Below are 21,397 nucleotides of genomic sequence, written 5' to 3' on the forward strand. Positions count from 1 at the left end.
TGAACCAATTTATTTAAGTAAAATTTTCCATCCTATATAAATTTATTTTATTTAACTCAAAGTATGAATAAAATGGACCTTCCCTTTCCTCACATATTATTAGGGGTGGGTTCTGAGCAGCCACCTATACGTTGGGTGCCTCACTAGCAAGGAGCACCAGTTGCGCACCAGGGTTCCGGCGCCGGGTGCGAGGTGTCTCTAGCAGACGGGGTCGTTTCATTCTGCGCCGCTCTCTCGCGAAAACACACATTTTCGTTCCGTTTGCGAGAGCAGCACTTAAATAACGCGCAAACCAAATTAAATGCACGGCGGCAGCCGCGGAAGAGCGCGGCTTGTTAATGAAAAGCTGAAACACACAGGGGAGGACGAATTAAGAGTAGACTTGTTGCCGTTCCAGCCAGCGACATACACGCGTGTTTTGCTCTCGTCCTTTTGTCCTCTCGTTAGTGCGGCGGAAAATTTTTAATGGCAGCTTTTTGCGCAGAAAAGAGGCTTACGCGCCCACGTGTGTGTACCTTTTCGGTTTGACAGAGCAAAACGCTTCCAATCAATTTTGATTGAAAAACCGTGACTTTTGAGTTTTGCAATTTTTCAACAGCTGTGCACGTTTTTCCTTTGAAAAGGAAAAATAACACTGCGGGAAAAAACTCTCGGGCAAAGGATCAAACCCACTTGTGTAACAAGGCCGGCGGTAATTAATTTATGGCGCTACATCGCAGGCTTTTATATGCAAAGGAAGCAGAGAATTCGCAAAGCAAATATGAAACTCACAAGGTTGTTTTAAAGTCGCTTGAAAAGACCAGAGCTGTGCTGCTCAAAGGGGAACGTTATTTCTTTGCCTGCCATTAATTGGTTTTTTGTCACTGTATTAAACAGTGCTTATTATTTTGCCTCTGAAGGAAATGACCTTAAAGATAAAAGAAACTTTCATTCAACTGAAAAGATCAAAAAACAATTTTCAAAGCTTCTTATTTAAATTAATCAACACAATATAAAATTTAAAAAAAAAATGTTCCATATTAAAAGAATATTCCTAATTAAAATGAAATATCTCCAACTTCAAAGCGAATATTTTGTTTTTTATTGAAAAAACTATATTTTTTCCACTATTTTTTTTATAAATTATCTGATTTTAAAATTCTGATGCATTTTATATTTGCAACAATTGAACATTAATTTTTTTTTTCAACAACACAAAATGATTTATCAACAAAATTCCAGTATTGTTGTAATTTAAAAAATCTTTACCATTGTTGGTCATTCCTCAAAATTCTTGGTAGCAACTGAACCGTTTTATTTGGATTGAATTTTCGAAAAATTTCGTGTGAATTCTCTAAATTCGCGAGGCAAGATGGCGCTGTGGGGAGGTCGTTTTCAATTCAAGGAGGCGTCTGTGACGCACGAGGACTTTGGCGAGCCCGGCGAGGGGCTTCGCGACGACGTGCCCTCGTACCCGGCCGGCGTGTTCGTCGGCAAATTCGGCGAGCGGCGCGACGAGTCGACCACGATGGCCGACTACCGGCCCAAGAAGCGCGTGCCGACGCAGTTCGTGGCCAGCGGCGTCAATTTCAAGCTGCCGCGGCCGCTGCAGCGCGAGTGGTGGTGAGCATTTGCCCTTTCGCGCGACCTCGCCCCCCATTGATTGCAGAGCACGTTCGCGGCTCGGGCTTTGCCAAGCACAAAGGCCACACGGAAATGATCGAAAGTAGTTTGCGGCGAAATTTGATTCTTCGCATCATCCTCCGGGCTTTGCAGCGAAAAATATATCAAACATCTTCTGCTCGGTTTTGCGAAACGATACCTTTGACATCAAGTCATAATTAATTGGTCTTAAATAAATAAAAAGGTTTCTTAAAAAATCTAATTAATCTAAAATTAGGACGGGAATATATTTGATTAATTTTGAAAAAAATTCTCGCTCAATATAATTTAGACACAAAATATGAAATTTGATGCAAAATTCAGCAAATTTATAATTAAATTTTTATTAAAAAATATAACTTTTATTCAGAATCTTCTTTAGAGCTTAAGCCTCTCATTGATTTAAATTTTCCAATATTTGGTCATTAAAAAAAGCAGACTTTGGTCGCTTTGGCTTAAACAAACTGAGCTTTAATTTTCCATTTATTTGCTTGGCCGACAGGGAGGACGAGCGATTTCCAATTGACGACCTGCAGCCCCTGTACCGCGCCTCGACACAGCGCTACGACGAAACCACGCGCCAAGTTGACAAGCACTCAGGTAAACGCTGCAAACAAATTGCATTTCCCTTCCACTCGAATGACGATTGAATCCGTCCATTAACGAGACTGCTCCCCATTCGATTGGTCCATCCACACACGTTTTCGGGCCTCGAGTGTGCGATTCTGTCAGGCCATTCAATTGACAATATAATTCATCGAGAAATGGACTTGCCGAATGCTATGCGATTGCTTTCATGAAGTGTCGCGCTCTATTCATAAGATGGATTTCGTTCCAAAGGCAATTTTTTTTTTTAGTGGGGTGCAGTGGAAACTTCTTAATAAAATAAAAAATTAAAGTGGAAATATTTCAATATTTCACACGAATTTGAAAGTTTAGCAAAAATTGCTTTTAAACTAAAATAAAGTAGTTTGTTTCCAAAAGTTTCCAGACACTTTTAAATTTAATAAATAATTTCTTATTAGGTGCATCATCAGAGAAGCTTCAAAAGTTAATAACTCCATCAATTCTTGCTGAAAAACAGTTTATAAGCAAAGATCTTTCAGGGCTTAAATAAGGAATTTGATTAAATTTCTCCTTCAGAACAGCAATTTGAGGAAAATGACTAAAATTTTATCTGCACTTGAATGGTGTTTTATTTTAAATTAAAAATGTTTTGAAAGGAATCCATTAGGCCCCGGGTTTTGGCTGCCTGTTGACTGTCAGTTTGTTGCAGGCGAGTACGGCGGAGTTGAGTCGAGTGCCCAGTGGCCCGTGCCTGATCTCCCAGAGTGGCAAATTCCAGGCCCGCGACGCCCCTACTTCCACTTCAACACGCTGCGCACGGACGGCCGCTTCGAACGCCTCGCGTCCACGTACACCGAAGACCTGGGCACCGTGGCCCCCGCCGCCCCCAACGAGGTCACGCGGCCCCCGCAAGGACTGCTGCCGTGGGGCGTCACCCAGAGGGAGACCGAGTACCTCAAAGAGTACTCGGCCGAGATGCTGCGCCACCCGCAGTTCCACCCTCAACGAGGTAATTTCGTAATTTTTATCTCTCTACCTGGTCCGCACGTGGTTTTTTTAAGGGCCTCATAAAATTTATTTGTATTTATTTTAATACTAACAAAGAAATAGCGAAAAATATTTGTAGCCCTTCAAATATTTTCCTGTCAAATGGATTAATGTTGCAAAATGTTATTAAAGTTTGAAAATTTTGGCGAGAAAAATCTAATCTTCCGAATTTAACGCTGCGAATTTGGCTTTATCGTTAACAATTACACTTTCACGCTCGGCAGTAAAAAATTACGGGTGCTGGTCTTAATTTTTTTTATCTAATTGTCGGCACGTGATTATTATTATTATGTCTTTTACGACGTGTACGCGCGGCAATTAATTAGGGGCGCGGGCGTGTTATGTGTAATAAAACATGTTGCATGCATTAGCGCGCTGCATGAGAGAGAAAGAGAGTGTGTGCGGGTGGGTGTGCTGGGAGGCGGAAATGAAAAATAATGGCCGTTGTTGCTGGCGAGGGCGGAGGCCAGGTCTATATTCGGCCCCCCGACTTTCGTGCCGCGTCCAACTTTCTTTCAGGGATGTTTGGGCGGTCGCGTCGAACACACTCCATCATACTAGCAAGGCCGAGAGAGGGAAAGAGAATAAGATAAGGCCAGTGAATGAGAGAGAGAGAAAGAGCTAACGAACGCCATCAGCTTTTGTTAGCAGTGCTCTCTGCTTGTTTAGCCAATTAATCAGACCGTTTTCCAACTACCAACTCTCGAAAATTAGGTTTTGATGAAAAGATCCTCCTTTCTATTTTGATATAGATAGATGACGTCAATACTCAAAAAAACTAGCTTAACGTTAGAAAAATGTCTCCTATTGGCGAATTAATATGAAATTCTTATATTAAGCCAATAAATGCAAACGAGAATCTTTAAATCGATTCTTTTACTGGATTTTAGCAGAAACTTAAAATGATGGATTTAAAATGATTCAGATTATAAGATAATAATTATTTGTGTGTTAAATGTTTCAAGTATGAAAATAATTACTTCCCCCCCCCCCCCCATCGCTTCTTTACAGGGCATGACAAAGTTAAGTGTTAAAGTTAAAATGGGTAAAAATTAATGATTTTTTTACCTTTTTAACAGAGGAACTTTTGATATAACCAAGTGAACTAATATTTTCTAGATAGCTTTCAATTCAAAAGGTATCAAAGTATGCAAAAAATAAAGCAAAAAATTATAAAAATTGGTATTGCCCCTGAGGGCTCTGAGAAATCAAAGTCCTATAATTTTAACCGGCCATTTACAAATTTAATTTCTCTGAGGGTGATACATTCAAGAACAGGTATAATTTTCTTTTGCTTTTTTTATACTTTGATATGTTGCGAATCAAAAGCTATCTAGAAAATATCACCGCGCAAAATCAAACGTTATGAGCATAAACAGGTTTTTGTGGATTTTTATCCATTTCTGGCCTGTAGACCTAACTTTGGCACCCTGTAAAGAAGTGATGGGGGCGAAAATAAATTAATTTCATTTTTGAAGCAATAACACACAATATTTTAACTCTTATCATTTGAATCATTTATAATCCATTGCAGCATTTCCCGTTTTACCTAAAATCTTGTAAAACTCTGCGACATCTTTTTAAAAATTTTGCAAGATTTTTTGTTTTTATTTCTTTGCCATTGTTTTAAAAGAAAGAAACAATATTATATGATAATGAATTCATTCTTTTCACATGCAACACTTTCTGCCTGGGTCGATAATATTCATCATAATAAGTTTGGAATAATAAACGAGGTTAATTTATTTTCCGTGTGCCGAAACAAGAAAGGGCTGCGTGCATTCGCTTTTTCTACGCAGCGGCTCAGAATAAGCTTTTTCTTCTTCTACTTTGTTGTGCGCCAAGCTAGCCCTGTTGCTCAAACATTCCGACGCAATCGAACGGGGCTCGCTTGGAATGATATGCAAGGCGCGCCCTAATGGCCTGTGTGTTGTTTTCGTGCAGGGTCGAGGCACGCGACGACGCAGCAGCCCAGCGCATGGGAAACCACCTACGAGGCGGCCTGCAACCAAGTGGCGAACGCACCCTCCTGGCTCAAGCACTTCCTCGCGCAACCCTACCCCAAGACCTTCAGATAAAATAATAATAAAAAACAGAAGAAAAACGAGGGTCGCTCCGCTGCCACAAACAGAGGTTCTTTCTTATTGCCCTCGCAGCTCGAACACCCTCTTCTGCGCCTAATTTCTTCTCTTGCCGCAGGAAATTAAACTGCGCGCGACACGTGTTTGCCTCTTTTCTTAACGAAAACACACGACCCTAAAAGTCACTTGTTGTTCTCTCTTGACAGCTAATCGTTTAAGACCTTGAACCGCGTTCAATATTCATTATAAGATTGATTTTTTTATTCTTTGTAAAAAAAACTCCGACTTTTTTTTGTACAATTGAATCAAAGATCAAAGTGAATATTGTGACTTTTGAAGCTGTAAAAATATAATTTTTAGCAGCTGAAATTAGGATCACATTTATGCCCTGGAAATCTTAGGTCACGTTTCATAGAAATCAACTTTTGGAATAACAGAAATAAACTTTGTCTGGCGTTGTTATAGAAGATTTAAGTTTAAATATTTATTTTTGAGAAATAGAAAAAAAATCAGATGATCAGGATCTTGGTGTTCCTTTTGAATTCCTATTATCGATTTGACACCAGAAAATTGGAGGTCGCTGAATAAAATTCCATTTTTATACCGTTTAACTTGGTTTGCTATTTTTATATTCTTATCTGGATTCTTAAGAAAGTTATCAACGTTTATTCGCTATATTTTTTTCTGTGTTTTATCAAAAAGAAAGCAAATTTGCACTTGATGTTTTTTTTTATAATAAAACTGAAAATGAAAAATTTAATATATTCAAAATGTTCTGAAATTTTGGCGGTAAAAACAATTTTAGCTGAACAAGTTAGAATTTTCGCGTCCTTTCTGATTTGATGATTAAAGAATTTTTCAAGCAATTAAATGAATTAAATAATTTATTGGATGCTGCAAAAAATTTAAATTTTAAGGTAAAAAAATTGAGCTTTCTTGTATTTCTTTTGTTACTGTTGAAAACCAATATAAAATTTACTGCAGTCATAAATCTCAATTGCTTTCCAATTTGATCCTTTAATCTATGAAATCTATCAGCATCGGATTTCTCTGATGGTCTCGTCTGCCCGAGCGCCTTTCTAGGTCTCTCTCATATCGCACTTGAATCATTTTGCAATTAGCCGTGCGCAGCCAGCGCAGTGTGCTCGCTCGTTAGGACAAATAAATCAGCGCTCCACCGACGAGCGTCGATGGAGAAACCCCCAGAGTGTGCTGCTGATTAACTTTAAAGACAATTTCCTGGCAGCACACACAGTTGGTGCGGATAACAATTTCGCACTGAGTGAGCGGCAAAGAATCGACTTTTGCCGAAAGGCGACGAGACGGATGAATTTTGTACGTAGGTGCGTTCATAATAGAGAAAGACGTCCTACGTGCCGATCACAATAGGCGGCGCTTAATTCTAATCAAACGTCATGGTAACTGCAGGGATGCTCGTGACGCGCTCGGTTGCTAGGCTTTCAAGTGCTTGCTTTCCTCCGACAGAAATAATAATCATACTTGGGTGCGCCCTAGAGAGAGCGGCCAGACCAAATCAACTGGTTCATTAAATTAGTTTCGCTTCCCAATCAGATTCAATCATATTTTATCAGACAGATACACAATTTTTTTTACATAATAATAGATTTTTTTCTTCTCAAAAATTGATTCTGATGATAATCCATTTGAAATTGTGTCTATATTTTAATTTATTTGTTTTTTAAACTTTTCCAAAACGTTTTTTCCGACAACGCCTAAAAATCAGTGAATTTTTAAAAATTAAAATTAAATATTATTAATATGGAATTATCACAAATGTATCAATTGATTATTTTAGACTTAAGTGACTTTTTCTTTTAAAATCCAAGCATAAAAATTCGTTTGTTTTTTAGTGTAATTAGTAATATTATCATAAAATAATTTTTCCCAAAATTGTATAAAAAAGTTTCTTTTTGTTTTTTGCCTGTGATGTAAAAAACATCCATAATGTATTACGGACAGCTGGATTATTATATGAATAATAAAAAATACTTTGTGCTAAATGCATTCTCGATTGGTTTTATGCTGATTCAGATCCTTTGAGAAATTAAATACAGCAGTTGCAGCAGCAGAGCTTTTTTCCAATGCATTATTCCAGTATATACGTACAACAAAGTACGCAATTTGCCAAGGCGGAAAATTCACATCAGGCGAGTCGTATTTTAATCACGGGGTGGTGTGCGCGCGAGAGGGTGGCACTACTTTGCATTGGCAACGTGATTGTATTAGCATCTCTAATCTGCTTTCGTTCCAAAGCCTGGGGCGCGCAGCAGGCGGCAGCGCCAGCAGCCGGTGCTCGGCAAGCCCGCAACACTTACGAAACAAACAGGTTGCATAACTCTGAAGAGTCCTCAAAAATGCGCATTCTTCGTCCGCTCGATTCGATAAAATTAATAAGCGAGTGCTTGTTTTACTAGTTTGAATTTTTTTTTTATTGAACCGAAATCAGGTCGAGCCCTTTCCGTTTTTAAAGACATCAAATTGAAACGAATGGCGTTTGGCTGGGTCGACAAATTGCTCCTTTTTTTTGGAAAAAGGGTCGCTGTGGATCTGCTGCCGATTGACTATTCCGATAAAGACTGGAATCTCAGCCAGTGTTTTCGTCACGCACCGCAAATCTAGATTGACCGACGTCTTTTGTTACTAGGCCATTCCGCCGAAAGCACTCCGCAAAGTGGAAGCCACGAGACGACCAACGCACATGACTTTGCGTCCGGCAATGCTCTATTACGCTTGCTTGACACACAAAAGTAAATTGGCGATTGTAAATGTTGGGCTGATTGCTTTTAGTACAAACAAGGCCCAAATATAAATGGAACAAACCCGTAGAAAGGTGGACTATGTCAACAAGAAGTCTCAAGAGACGAAAGAAGTGAATTTAGTGCTTTTTTCCGTGTTAATAAAATTAATTCTTTTTTCAAGAAAGTAATCAAGTCTCACGAACATAAAAAAATTATATTTACAAAAATATATTTTTTGTTTCTTTCCCCCGATATGCTTTCTAAGTAAAGTTAGTTTATTTTTCCTTTCAAATTTTTTGTAGTTTTAATTTATATAGTATTATTCTATTTTTGATGATTTATATCTTGTTGTAATAGACAGAGATTGTCTTGACGTATAACAATAACCTTAATTTTCAACTAATCGTAAGATCTTCCAAGATTGTGATATCAGATATTTTAGATTTTAAAATAAAACGAGTATTTTAATTTAAAATAAAGGAAATTTTCACTTCACCGGTTAGAGAATCAAGCTCTACTGACGAAGACTTGTAGTGATAGTTTTTGTGGTACTCACCTGCTGCAACAAAACAAGCAAATAAGATCAGTTTAATGCACAAAAACGGGCTAGTTTAGACTTTTAAATTATTTTTGAATATATAATTGTTATTTAAAAATCAAAAGAAAGTAAATATTAATTAGTGTTAAATGAAACGCGCTTTAGGTTCCCAAATGAAATTATTACACAGTACATTTTCGCTCAAAATTTGCAGTAATAATTATTATAATTTAATATTGCATCGATAAATATTTAATTTTTTTTAAACATTTTAGCAGTATTAAATTTACCTCTACGTTTGATTGGCATGAATTGATCAGAAATCTAATTCGATTAACGTGATGTTGAAACGAAAATATTCATTTTCCATTAACGCACAATTTCAAAAGCTGTCACGTGCAAATATCAATATTGGTCCGCAGAGGAAATGGAATTAAAATATCGAATCGCTGCCAAATTGAAAACCGAGTATGTCGGTTAGATTAGCTTTCGAGAGCCACAAACTGCTTTGAATTGAATAATTCTCCCTAAGACTTTGCAAAGTTGAGGCTCACGTGAAACTTGGACAAAATCTGCTCCGCGGCGCTTTTGTTCGCCTCCCCTACACCGATACCCATTCAACATTTATGCAGAGCTTTTAACGGAGGGAATTAAAAATGGATGCGCCCGCCGCTTTTGACCGCACTTTCCACAGGTATAGACCCTCGCTTTAATGCGCGCTCTTTGTGCACGGAAATTGTGAAACGCGTGTTGCAAAATAGCAACACGAAATTGCATTTTAATATAGAATAGTTCTTTTGAGCAATTATTCTACATGAAATTTCCTAGCAACTTTTTATTAATCACGAGAGAGATTAAAACCTGGTAATTTGGTTAAAACAACAATTTAATTAACATTAGTAAATTTGATTTCAACAGTTCAAATTAATTTTTCAAGGAAATTTAATATTTTGTCACTTTCAACCATCACAATTTAGACAAAATTTGTAAACATTAACCGATTTAGTAAATATTTTAGTTTTAATCCCCACATACCTTTTTTAAAGTAAAAAAGTGAATGCATCAATGTGATTGATGAATACTTGGATTTGCAACAGTAAACTTTCCAAACAATCTAAACCTTTTAATGAATCTAAAATTATGTGCAAAAACTTATGAAGGCTTACTTCAAACTTTGAATTGTTTTAACACATTTATTCACAATTGAACAAATGTTTTTACATCTTTAAATTTAAATGTAAATCAAATTTACAACCCACGTAAGAGATTATAATATCATTAATATAAATATAAACTATATCTGCATCGTTTTTATAAATAATTAATTTTAATAAAACCCAAGCAAGTTTTCTCGATGCAAAGTACCAAAATTTGTGCTGTTAAATTAGAAATAATTTGATTAACTTGCTAGTAGGTGAGGTCAATGGTACAATTAATTTCTAAAATTGAACATCCTTGATTTTTTTATGATTATCGGCAGCGAGGCAGAGTAATGAGCAATTTCTAAATTTTCTCCACATGAACGTTGTCGCAGAAATTCAAGATCGCCGCAGTGCAGTGCCTGGCGAGGAAATTGCGAGAGCGAAAATTAGAGGATGTACTTCTCGTCAGAGACGCGCGGTGTGTAATAAAGCAGCGATAAAAATATCCCGCTCTCATCTGGTCGCGGCCGAATTCTCTTATTTTTTTTTTATAAGTCCGACGTGCGCACTTGCAGAGAAGCACGCGGCGGCGTCTTTCGTTTTTCTCAGTCGCCATGACGACTAGATCGATTCTGCTCTCTCGCTCACATGCTATTAAGTCCAAGTGTACTTGGCTCACGGTTTGCCTCTCAAAAATTTAACGGAAACTCTGCCGAGCGAAGCCTCTTACTTCCGGTGACCAAAATATACGCGCGCGCTGCACCGACCATTATGTTTTGGCCTGCATTGTTTATCCGCCCAGACCCTCAGCCAAATTCCTCTCGTTTCAATTCGTGATTATAATTCGGTCGCCAACTTGGAAAGGTACAAAGTGGGGCAGGTTCTGCACTAGAACGGCTTAATGAATAATATAACGCTTGACTTGTTTGCCGAGAGGAAAATCGACTAATTGCTTTTTAAAACGTTCCGCGCCAATTGGCAGCAAAATATCAATTTTGATGCAAATTGAAGTGGGCGTATAAAAAAAAATAGATTGGCAGTTGGTGAACAGAATTTTGTATCCAGTAATGGAATTTTTCTAAATTGAAAAAGCTCGGTTTTAGTTTGGTTTCAGTCCTCTGCTGAATGATCAATATCAGGGGACACAAATAGCTAATATTTCGAGCGAAACCAAAAACACCTAAAATACTTCCCACATAAAAAAAATAAAAAAAATTAAAAGTCGTTACTTTTTAGAACAAAAAAAATTACTGATTTGAGAATGATAAGCATTTCAGTTGATGGGAAACTTTTTCAAAAAAACATTTTTCAAAATAAATTGAATTTTGATTTATTAATTAGTTAAAATGATTTTCAAACTAGAATGTTTAGATTTATTTTCTCGATTTTAACCAAAAGCTTTTTCAGAGAATGAATGTGATTCTTCTCTCCAATTGTTGTGGTTTTTCTTTTCATTATAACTTTTTGAATTTTAAGATTTCTCTCGATTGTGGTAAACAAATGAACTTCATATGCAACTAAAAACCAAGCATGTAAAGATTATGACCCTTTCATAAATTTTTACCTAAGTTGGAAACACTTTTGCTTCCAAATTGATCCTGTATGAGTTTTAGTAAGAAAGAAAGAATGCCCCTGATAGAATTTTCTAAATTAATTCTTTTCTCCGCCCCAATAAAATTTAGAAAAATTTCTTCAAATCAAGTTCACCCCACAATTGAGCTTGAAAAATTATCAGATAGTTTGCGGCTTTAAAATTTCCATTGAACTCTTTGATCAGTAAACAAAACTTTTCGTTTATTAATTTTGCAAGAAATCCAGGAACTGAAATTTAATTAAAATTTCTGACAAAGCTGCCAATAAAATGTATCGGATTTTACATCATGCGCATCTTGCATTGGTGGAAGAAAATTGCAAACTGAATTTTCTCATCTCCGACTCAAAAGTATTATTGCTTTCCGATGTGACGCGCGTCCTTTGAACTTTCGGGCGCAATTCCTGAGAGTGCGGGCTCGTGCTTTTGGCACATTGCAAAGAAGGAAGCTCTCGAGAGAATTAATTAGCGTTTGAGCTTGATTAAGAGCAGATTGGGATAATTAATTTCAGCGTTGCTGATTTTGAGTTTTGCGCGTTGTGGCGGCGGCCAATGGCGCGAGAGAAGTGAAAGACGAACGAACGGACGGAAGGGCTTTTGATTAATTAGCTCTCAGCGCCGCTGACCGAATTCTCTCTCCTGCGAATATGGCCATAATAATTTGCCAGATCGTGCACACACACACTGTCTGCGAGAGAGGCGGCGGGTGTTCGCCCCGCTCAACGTGTAATGTGTAATCATGGCCATCAAATGTATAAAACCCAGCAGAGGGTCGACGTTTACTTTGGCCCAAATGTAATATTCCTATATTGAGAGAGAGGCTCTGCGTTATGGCTCAATGTTTATTCAGAGCGACGACGGCAAAGTAGAAATCTATTATGACTCACAACTTACTCAAAATAACACTCGATTCTGGAAAAGGTCCACATGAAGTTAAAGCAGACGCAATTAATTCAAAATACAGTGAATAAATTTAAAAAAAAAGCTGAAAGAGAAAAGCCTAGAATTAATTGAAAAGTTTTGGATTAAAGAAAAATAAATTTAAAAAAAGGGCAAAATCGCATTTATAAAGGAATTGTAGTCCGTTCTCTTCATGTAAAACTAAACAAATAACATGACCTTGGCATGTCAACACGGTTTAACCTCTAAATTAACACAAAACTATGTGTGAGGTTGGTGATCTCTCCACTTTTCGATTCCGACGACTTTTAATTTGGTTAAAAGCTGCGGGAAATCAATTTGCACCCGCCCGTTGTGAAACACGTGTAAAGGCCGTTATATGCAAATGGGCACCGGTCTAGCTCTTTTTCACTAATGGCGCGTTTGACTGGCGCTGTCTGGCCGGGTGGCCCCACTGCGCTTATTCACTCTCCGGCCCCGTAAAAAAGAGAACGTCTTTATTTATTTTGGATGCGTATAGCACCGAGTGAGGATATATTGTTGCATGCGAGGAAGTAAAAAAAGAGCAGGGGAGGATCAAATATTGCCGTCTCGTTGGAAATAGAAAGAGAGAGAAGAAGGAAAGACCATTGATTTTCCAATGCAGCTTTTCTGGCGCAACAATTGCTCTAGGTCTATATGAACACGAGAAACCTTTTTCCTGCTCTTCTCTGCTCACAAAAGAATGCATTTCGTTGTTCCATCTAATGGGCAATAAAGCGAGATGGCCGTCCGCCGCCGTCAAACTAATTTCCAACTTGCTCCTTGCAAATTCATAAACGCTGCATGCATTTGCAAGTTGGGCTCTCTCATCTTTCATGCAAGCTCCAGGCCCCTTCTTCAGACAATGAGAGAGAAGAGACATTTGATATGCGCTCGCTGTTTGCCAACAATATAATACACGCTCAAGAAAGACACTCGCGGGACCTTGCCGGGCGTGCAACTACTAAGTGGACCTGTTCGTTAAATGGACCAAACAGCGAACTTCCATTTGCAGAAATTAAATCGGATGTTGACGCTCTTCTTCATCTTAATTAGACCGACAAAAGCAAAGTAGCGGTGCCTATTTGCAAGAGTAATGCTGCTCTTAAATGCCAAGCTCACTCTCGCTGCTCTCATTAATTTTCAGAGTGCAAGTCCTAGCATGACACCAATTAGGCCGAAATTTGTCAAGACTGAGTAGAAAATGAAAACGAATTCCATCGTTGTCATGAAAGAACACAAAAATTCCTGCATTCCTAAAAAAAATTGAATTTTCACTCTAATACGGAAAAAAATGTAAGTAATTTAATTTTTTTCATTCTTATTTAGCAATTTTTAATTTACTTGTGAATTAAGTTTATTGGTGAACCACAAGGCAATCTCTTCCTAACTAAGACGAGATACATCATTCAAAATTTATAAACGAATAGAACACAAAAACTATGAAAAAATTTTGCTGAAAAAACTTGCTGAAAAAGTTTAACTAACACAATTAATTGATTAATTGCTTTTTTATATCATAAATTAAAATCAAAATATGATTGATTGAAGCAAAAAAAAAAACTGATTTTTTTCTATTTACCTGCGGAGAATAAATAATTTAGTGTCAATTTCAGGCTTCCCCGTTGCAAAATTTTAACATAATCATATCCCTGAAGCCTGAATTCCGCAATCTGGCGCCAGAGTTTTCCTGTTTCGCTTGCAAAATAAGGGTGTTCGAATGCAACCCCTGAAGTGAAATTAACCAGAAAAACCGCAAAAGCAGACGAGCGAGAAGGATATTGCATTCATTATTCAGGGGATCTGAGTCGTCTGCTAATTGAAGAGGTGTCACCCAGGAATACGCCTATGAAGCGTTCATGCATTAATCAGGCTAATGCATCGAATCAGTCTCGAGATTTCTCTCTAATGATCCAATGCGGCAGAGGAGGAGAGCAAGTAGTCGCGAGATAAGACTGGAGCTCTTTGTGTTTCCGTCGCCGCGTGCGAGAGAGCGGGAGCCGCAGTGCCGCATTGACCGCGATCCATTGACGTCAACATATCACCATTGCCACATCAAAATAGCATTAAAATTTCATTTGCTAGCTGCTCATAGTCCTCCCGACCCCCTGCATGTCCAACCTCAAGCACACACACACGCGTCGAGCGAGTTCAAATACATACGTTACGCACCCAGACCACACAATCGACCCACCGCGCGTGGTCAAAATGCAGGCATGGCCCTAGGATCAACAGCCTGCTGCAAATTCATCAAAATGACGTGGATCTTTTTGCGAGCCAAAGTTATCCTCACATTAAGTAAAAACAATTAATCAAAATTTTTTTAAATGAATTTGCTTTTTAAATAAATTAATTGTTTTCAAAAATGGAATGTAAAAAATGTATTGCAAAACAACAATAATTATAAGACAGATTTAGGGATACATTTTGCATAACAAAAACTCATGGGCAGCATTGAAAATTGAAATTTCAAAGACAATAAGCAATAAGGTAATGTTCCGGGAATGTTTTAGGCCAATTCAAACATTAAATCTTGATCAAACAAATTGCTTTCCCGCCAATTGATGGAGTAATTATCCACATCCACGAATCGATTCCATAAGTGATGTTGACATTCCACTCTCTCCTAAGTGTATGGGGTTGAGAGCAGTTAATAGAAATTTCGTTGAAACACCACAATTTAAATGAAACGTCTTCATTCAGTTTGACTACCTCATTTTTCATATGCAATTAAAATTATTAATTTGTGTTACTATCCGCAGGCCAAATTCAAAAAGATTCTTCGCGCAAATGGTCGGCGCTATTCCTATTCAATAGATTAACCCGATTAACCTTTTGAGGTCACCAATTTTGACCCTGAAAGCTTTTGTAACAAAATATAATCACTATTGAGGTTTTAGAGGTTGAATTTGCTACCCTTTACCGAGGGGTGGCACCCCAGTTGAGGGTCAGGATGTTGAAAGAATTTGGTAAAAAGATTAGAAATGAAAAATAAATTATTTTCAATTTTTTGCAACATCGGCGTGCTTAATAGACTAACAATAAGAGGAATTACGATACTTTTTAAAACTAAATTATATTTCACTTCAAAAATTTGTATTGAATTATTGAAAAATCTATAGCAGCAGCAGCAGAGAGGGAAAACGAAATACCAAAATAAAGTTACGGGAATTTGAGCAGGTGTGAAAAATTATGTTGGCGCGTTACACAATTTCAGCGAGCGTGTGCACTCTGTTGTACAAATATTGGTATTCGTCGGAAAATATACGACAACGATAATAAGTTGATCGATCGACGGCGCAAATGTTTACACACGGATGTGTAAATTTAGTGCAGTCTCACTCGAGTGTGCAGCAATGCGTGCGTAGGCGGACACGAAGAGAAGAGAGTTGAAAACTTTTAATTACAAGCCAATAATAATGAAAAGTGTCAGCTTCGAAGGAGCCTTAAATATAATATTTCCGAGGCCACGACGCGTCAAATTAAGTCAGTGTGACATGTTTGGATGTACGGCCGAGAGCGACGCATACACAAAACGGTTATTAAATTTGCAATTTATATTCATTGGTTAGAGAAGCAGAGCTTTGCAGGAAACGTGTCTCGCCTCACGTTGTATGAATTTTATTTAAATTTTCCATCCTAGCTGCCGAAAGATTTGATTTTTTTCGCAATATAAATAAATCAAGAGGAAGATCGACCTCGTTTTCTCCTCCTTTGTGCGCCACCACTTACAGAGCTCCTCTTTCATTTGCTTTCCGCAAACATACAAGAACGAAATCAAATTTTGAGATTTTCAATCACTGCCAGCGCCGACGGCGACGGATTAATCATTGGTGTCATTTGCGCACCGGGTGAGTGATGAGCAGCGCTGACAGCGGCGTGACTAATTACCTGGCACTTCCTTCTCTGTCTCTCTCTCTCTAGCACACCCCCAAGGTGAAAATAACTAAACACACAGAGAGAGAGACGGAAAAAGCATCTCCATCGAGAATATAGCCTGGGTCACCTGAGTGATATCCACCCATTCATTTTTCTCACATACATATAAGACTGCCTAATGAAAAAAAAGTATCAGATTTTTTTAAGTAAAAATAGAATTCCACCGATTGTTAATTGATAAGATAATGAAATGAATTTATTTTCAAACAAAGTTACTGGAAAAAATATATAAATTTTTCTTAATCCTGAATTAAAATGGCATGAAAAGATCCAAGGTTTCATTTGGTGAATACACACATCTGCGAATTGGAATTTATTAGCACTCAATTCATCCATAAATTGATTGAGAGCACAAAAGCAACCCACACACACTGGCAAACCCTACAAAAGCTCACAAAACAACCAGAGTGAATGAAAAGCAAGAATGCAGCAGCAAATCGCATCAAAAAGCAATATTTCTGTGCTTCTTTCTTGTATCTTATTTCGCAGAATGATGGAGAAGTAAAAGGTACACGGCGGGCAGCACTCCAACTTTTTTGAGAGAGAGAAAAAATGTCTTTTCGCATTATTTGGAGTGGCATTTGACCCAAAGCAGGAAAACCATGGAGAGTGAACGTAAAAAGAGAAAAAGCGGCAGCTTTTGGTTTGCTGAGAAATCTACAATTTGAAAGCAGGTAGAAGAAAATCGCATTTGTCCTTTCCAACAATAGAATTTGGCATTTAGAGTTTATTTTATGCAAATTTCTCATCATTCTACTAAAAATTAAATTTTGAAACGTTATAATTAATACGGCGCTTCAAAAAGTATGCATCACGCGTATTACAATGCCAGGAAAATGGGAGGGTATAAAAAACTTTATTTTTTTTAAAGCCCACTTTGCATCAAGAGATGGTCATTTTTTTCCCTGTCATGAATACACAGCAAAAGACTATACATAAAATGTTAAGAAAAAGCTTGAAAAAAATATAATTTTTGTAAGAATTTGTCTGTTTGAAGCTAATCCTGAAGATGAACTAATTCGTAGAAGCAAATTGATGGATTAATAAATTATATAATATTTTAATGTCAAAAACAATACACACTTTTTACTTCAATTTTCTCCTTTAATTTAAAATGTGTATTTTTATATAAAAAATTGGATCGATATTCCTTAAATATGTTGTTATTTAATTCAAAGCGGAAAGTAATTATTTCTGTTTGCGCGTAAAATCTCAATTTTGGCTTCAAATTGATTATTTTTGCAATCTGGAAAAAATTCGGGGGAGATAAATTGTAATAAATTTGCTTAATGGAATGTAAAATTTCCTAAATTTAAACAAAAATCTAAATTTGAAAGGACCCAGTGTGTGGCGTTGGGCAAATAACGAGATGAAATTTTTGCTTTTGAGGAAAGCGAATGTGTAAACAAAACACCGCGCAAATGTAATTTAATAAAGGAGTGTAAACAAAATAATCAGAGCAACCCAACGCACGTGTGTCAATTTCTCTAATTTCAGCAAATTTCTGGCTGCCGTTCAAACGAGATATTTCAGTGCCGTAAATAACTAACATTTGCATTCATGCTCGCAGCAGCAAAGTGAAATTAACCACGCGGCGGAAAAAGCAATTATCGTGTTGCGCGCTGCAGCAAAGTGGGTCTGCAGCACTCAATTTGACGAATTATTGCGTTAATAATTCAAATTGCAGGCTAAAGAGTGTGGCACGTGATACATTTATGAATTATGAATTGGCGCACCATAGAGTGAGTGCTCGGCCTATTTCCTCTTTTGTATGCGTCGAGGGAAAAAAGGAGGGAAATAAAACGCTGCATATAAAACAGACGTGCACACACAATGTAGCAGAACTTGGGGCGCGCAAAGTGAACCGTCGCTCGTGTTTGCCGTGTGTGTGCACACATGTACAATTGTTTCGCAAACAAAAGGGGACCCATTTTTATTTGCCTTCTCTGTGGTTCGCAATAATGTGATATATCGACTGCTCAGCGCATTTATAGAACAAGCCCCCTTTTTTCCAATGCAATAATTATTTTCTAACTCGATTGTTTTGACTTCAATTTGTTTCAAATAATTTCTTCGTCCTATCTGAATCAATTGAAAATTAAAGTCTGTCACTGACGTGGCGCTTCCGACTTTGCGAGCAAAGCGACGCTGCAGGTGAGGTCTCGAGCAAAGTTTCGTTGAAGAGTCCGTAGGCTGTTGGCGAAAGGGATGATACTGAAAGCAAACCTTGTCTGCGCGCGTATGCTCGGGACTCGCCTGGGGTGCGGAGGGCGGATGCACACTTTGTCACAATCGATTCGGAAAAACGCGGCTCCGTTTTCGCGAAATCTCCAACCTTTCCCAAAAAAAAAAAAAATAGTAATAAAATCATTAATTATTTTAATTATGAATTAAATTAAAGTGAAAATCTAAAAATATACTTTTAAATCTAGAAAGAAAAAGAAAAATTTAAAACTTTTTTGAAGTAAAAAAGCTTTAATTTTAGTTCCTTGAAGATTCCAGAACTGTATATTTTGCTCATTAAACTTTTGAATTATTTTAAATATTTGATATCAAACTTCAGCAACTTTCTAGGAACAGATATTAAACTTTTTGCGTGGAGTTTTCTTTCAGAGCATATTTCAATTTATTTTTAATGGGCTGGACTGGATTTTTTTTCTCCTATTGAAATGAGCAAGAATTTTTATGAAAGTTTTCGGTTGCCAACTGATCTTGCTAATGGATAGAGAAAACGCTCGGGTGTGTATATTTTTGGACGCGGGAGCAACTAGTCGGTGATGAACTTCACAAAAGTGTGTGAAACAGAACCATAATATACATTTGTGAGCTTTCAAAGGCAATCCGCTGCGGCCGCTCCCCTAGCTCGTTTTTCATTTGGCTGCTCTGCAAATGGCCTTGGCCTCTGACTGAATTACAAAGTGGGCGCGCGACTGCAGCACCAAGGCTCAATCGCATACACAGATTTAAAGCCTAATTCTCATTTCCAGCTATTTTTTTTTGTCAAGTTGCCAATTACTGCCATTAAAAAGATGATTTATTCACCTTGTCTAGTTGCTCTTTAGCACCATTTAGCACTCTAATTAAATTTTGGAACTTTTCTACAATATAAAATAAAATAAATTTACTCAGTTGAATAACACCAAATAATTCAACAAAAGAAAATATTTTCCGTTCTGCCCTAATTAATTTTTGTGTATTAAATTGGTGTAAGATAATAATTATTTCGATTTATTGAAAGGAAAATAAAAATAAATAAATAAATAAATAATAAAATAAAATAGTGCCATTCATTCCAATTAAATATTAATCAATTTTAATTCATTCCATAAGTGTTCTCTTTTAAATGCCTGTTGATTAAGTAGGCTAAAATTTATTAAAGCAACAAAATTATTTATATTTTGAGGAAAATGAGTAGTTCTAAAAATATATCCAGTTAGAATTTGCAAGAAATGAGGCACCACCCGGCAATAATTTGATCAGCTTAGACTTTTGGCACAAACCGCAACGCCGCACTGCCGTACGTCATTAAAATGGGCTTTTTCTAGAAAATATCGCTTCTGCGTGTCACCGTCTCTCACCCGAAACGTTTTATTTTCGTTTGCATAAACTCTTCAATCTTCCTGCGTGCCAGAACTGCAAATAGCTGCAGAAAGAGAACTTTAAGTGGAAACAAAATTCGAGCACTTTTATATAGACAAAAATAAACAATCGAAACCACAACATAATTATGTTGAGATTTGTGCGGACATTAATGGAGGTTTCAATTGTAAGTCCTGTGTGGCTTATGATTAACAGAGCATTAGTAACGATGAACGCGACGCAAATCCTTGCGTACATAGTTAATGTTGGTTAATGTAGTAATTTGTATAATATCATGTTTCGAGACCAATAAATTTGATCAACTTTTTGGTCTAGAACATGTTGCAATTGAATTTTTGATTGATTTTGCAAAGAAATTACTCACTCATTTTTGTATTAATTTTTTTTTTTAATTTTGGAATATTGTTGTTATTTTCAAATGTATCTGAATAAAAAGAATTACTCATATGTAAAATTATCACAAACAAATTTAATACTAGAAATAATTTAGAATTTTTTTAAAACAATTTGTAAGTTGGTTGAACTAATTTTACAATGTCTAATTTTGTATTTTTCCCAAATTCAGTTTTTATTCTTGAAAGTAATATGATGAATGATGCGTGAAAAACAAAAATTGATTTGCTTCCCCCAAATTTTTATGAACTTCGGACATGATATTATTATTCTCTATAATTAATTCTAGTTTTTACCGTAACAAAGGATGTCGCCACTTGCATTTAGAAAAAGTTGTACTCACCGAACGTTGGCCAAGGTGTGTCTCCTGTTCCTGAGGTATCGGTTGTGGTACTTTTGCAGGTCGCCGATGCTGCCCTGCTCGGCTTGCATCGTTCGACCGCCGACGCTCGACTGCGAGACGATCGGGGGGCGGTTCGAAGAGAAGATTTGGTTTGCGAACGACACGTTGGACTTGCGGCTCGGCGTCTTTGAGAACACACTGCTGGAGCCGCTGCTCGAGCTGGACGACGAGCCTAGCGGGTGGCTCGCGGCGCCGATCTGCACATAGCTCGCCGTTGAGTCGGTCGAGCCACGTGACGCGAACAGTCTTGGCGACGAACACCGCTGCTTCAGGTTCGAGGGACGCCGACTCGGGGCTTCTTGAACCTCAACCTGCAAATCGAACACAAAAGGAAAATTAAACAATTATTATTTTATCTCTGTTTTTGCTAGTTTGATTGATTTTTCTGCAAATTATCATTCAGTAAAAAGAGTTTCTTGTTTCAATAAAATATTATACAAGTTAAAAAAATGTTTTTAAATAGAAAATTTAAAAAAGTCATTTTTACTTTGGCAAATCTTAAACCAGATTAATAGCCTTAATCAGAATTGGAAAATCAATGGCTTTTTCGCCAGTGAAAAATGGGAAAATTAACAACTATTTTGCGATTTTCACTTACTTATTTCCAATCAGTTTTTTTTATCCTCATAAATAAGATTTTTTTATTTTAGATATTTATTTAATTCGGCTAATTTAAAAAAAAATCGTCCGACATAAGTAAATTCTTTCATTATTTTGAGCCCTTCTTGAGAAGAATAAAGGAGAATATGCTAGCCCATCACTTTGGAGATTAAAT

At 37.1% G+C, this 21,397-nt stretch overlaps 2 protein-coding genes across 2 annotated transcripts in view; one reads left to right on the top strand and one right to left on the bottom strand.

Annotated features, from left to right (window-relative positions):
* Positions 1-20,933, bottom strand: part of LOC132201116 (cAMP-specific 3',5'-cyclic phosphodiesterase) — a 138,021-nt gene extending 117,088 nt beyond the window's left edge. The window contains exon 1 of the mRNA XM_059627040.1: positions 20,563-20,933. Within this exon, the coding sequence (XP_059483023.1) occupies positions 20,563-20,651 (89 nt within the window). The 5' untranslated portion in view covers positions 20,652-20,933. The remainder of the gene's footprint in view (positions 1-20,562) is intronic.
* Positions 1,499-5,839, top strand: LOC132201122 (uncharacterized). Its single transcript, XM_059627051.1, has 4 exons — positions 1,499-1,602; positions 2,144-2,241; positions 2,918-3,217; positions 5,200-5,839. The coding sequence occupies exons 1-4, from the start codon at positions 1,508-1,510 to the stop codon at positions 5,331-5,333; spliced, it is 627 nt and encodes a 208-aa protein (XP_059483034.1). The 5' UTR covers positions 1,499-1,507; the 3' UTR covers positions 5,334-5,839.
* Positions 20,934-21,397: the final 464 nt, after the last annotated feature.

Source organism: Neocloeon triangulifer, unplaced genomic scaffold (assembly GCF_031216515.1).
Source record: "Neocloeon triangulifer isolate White Clay Creek 2 clone unplaced genomic scaffold, ASM3121651v1 ptg000014l, whole genome shotgun sequence".
NCBI lineage: Eukaryota > Metazoa > Arthropoda > Insecta > Ephemeroptera > Baetidae > Neocloeon > Neocloeon triangulifer.

Bases quoted from the DNA above. Each gene is read 5' to 3' on its own strand.
- LOC132201122 (XM_059627051.1), top strand. From the start codon at position 1,508: ATGGCCGACTACCGGCCCAAGAAGCGCGTGCCGACGCAGTTCGTGGCC. The intron at 2,242-2,917 runs GTAAACGCTGCA...AGTTTGTTGCAG, and splicing joins CCAAGTTGACAAGCACTCAG to GCGAGTACGGCGGAGTTGAG. The intron at 3,218-5,199 runs GTAATTTCGTAA...GTTTTCGTGCAG, and splicing joins GCAGTTCCACCCTCAACGAG to GGTCGAGGCACGCGACGACG.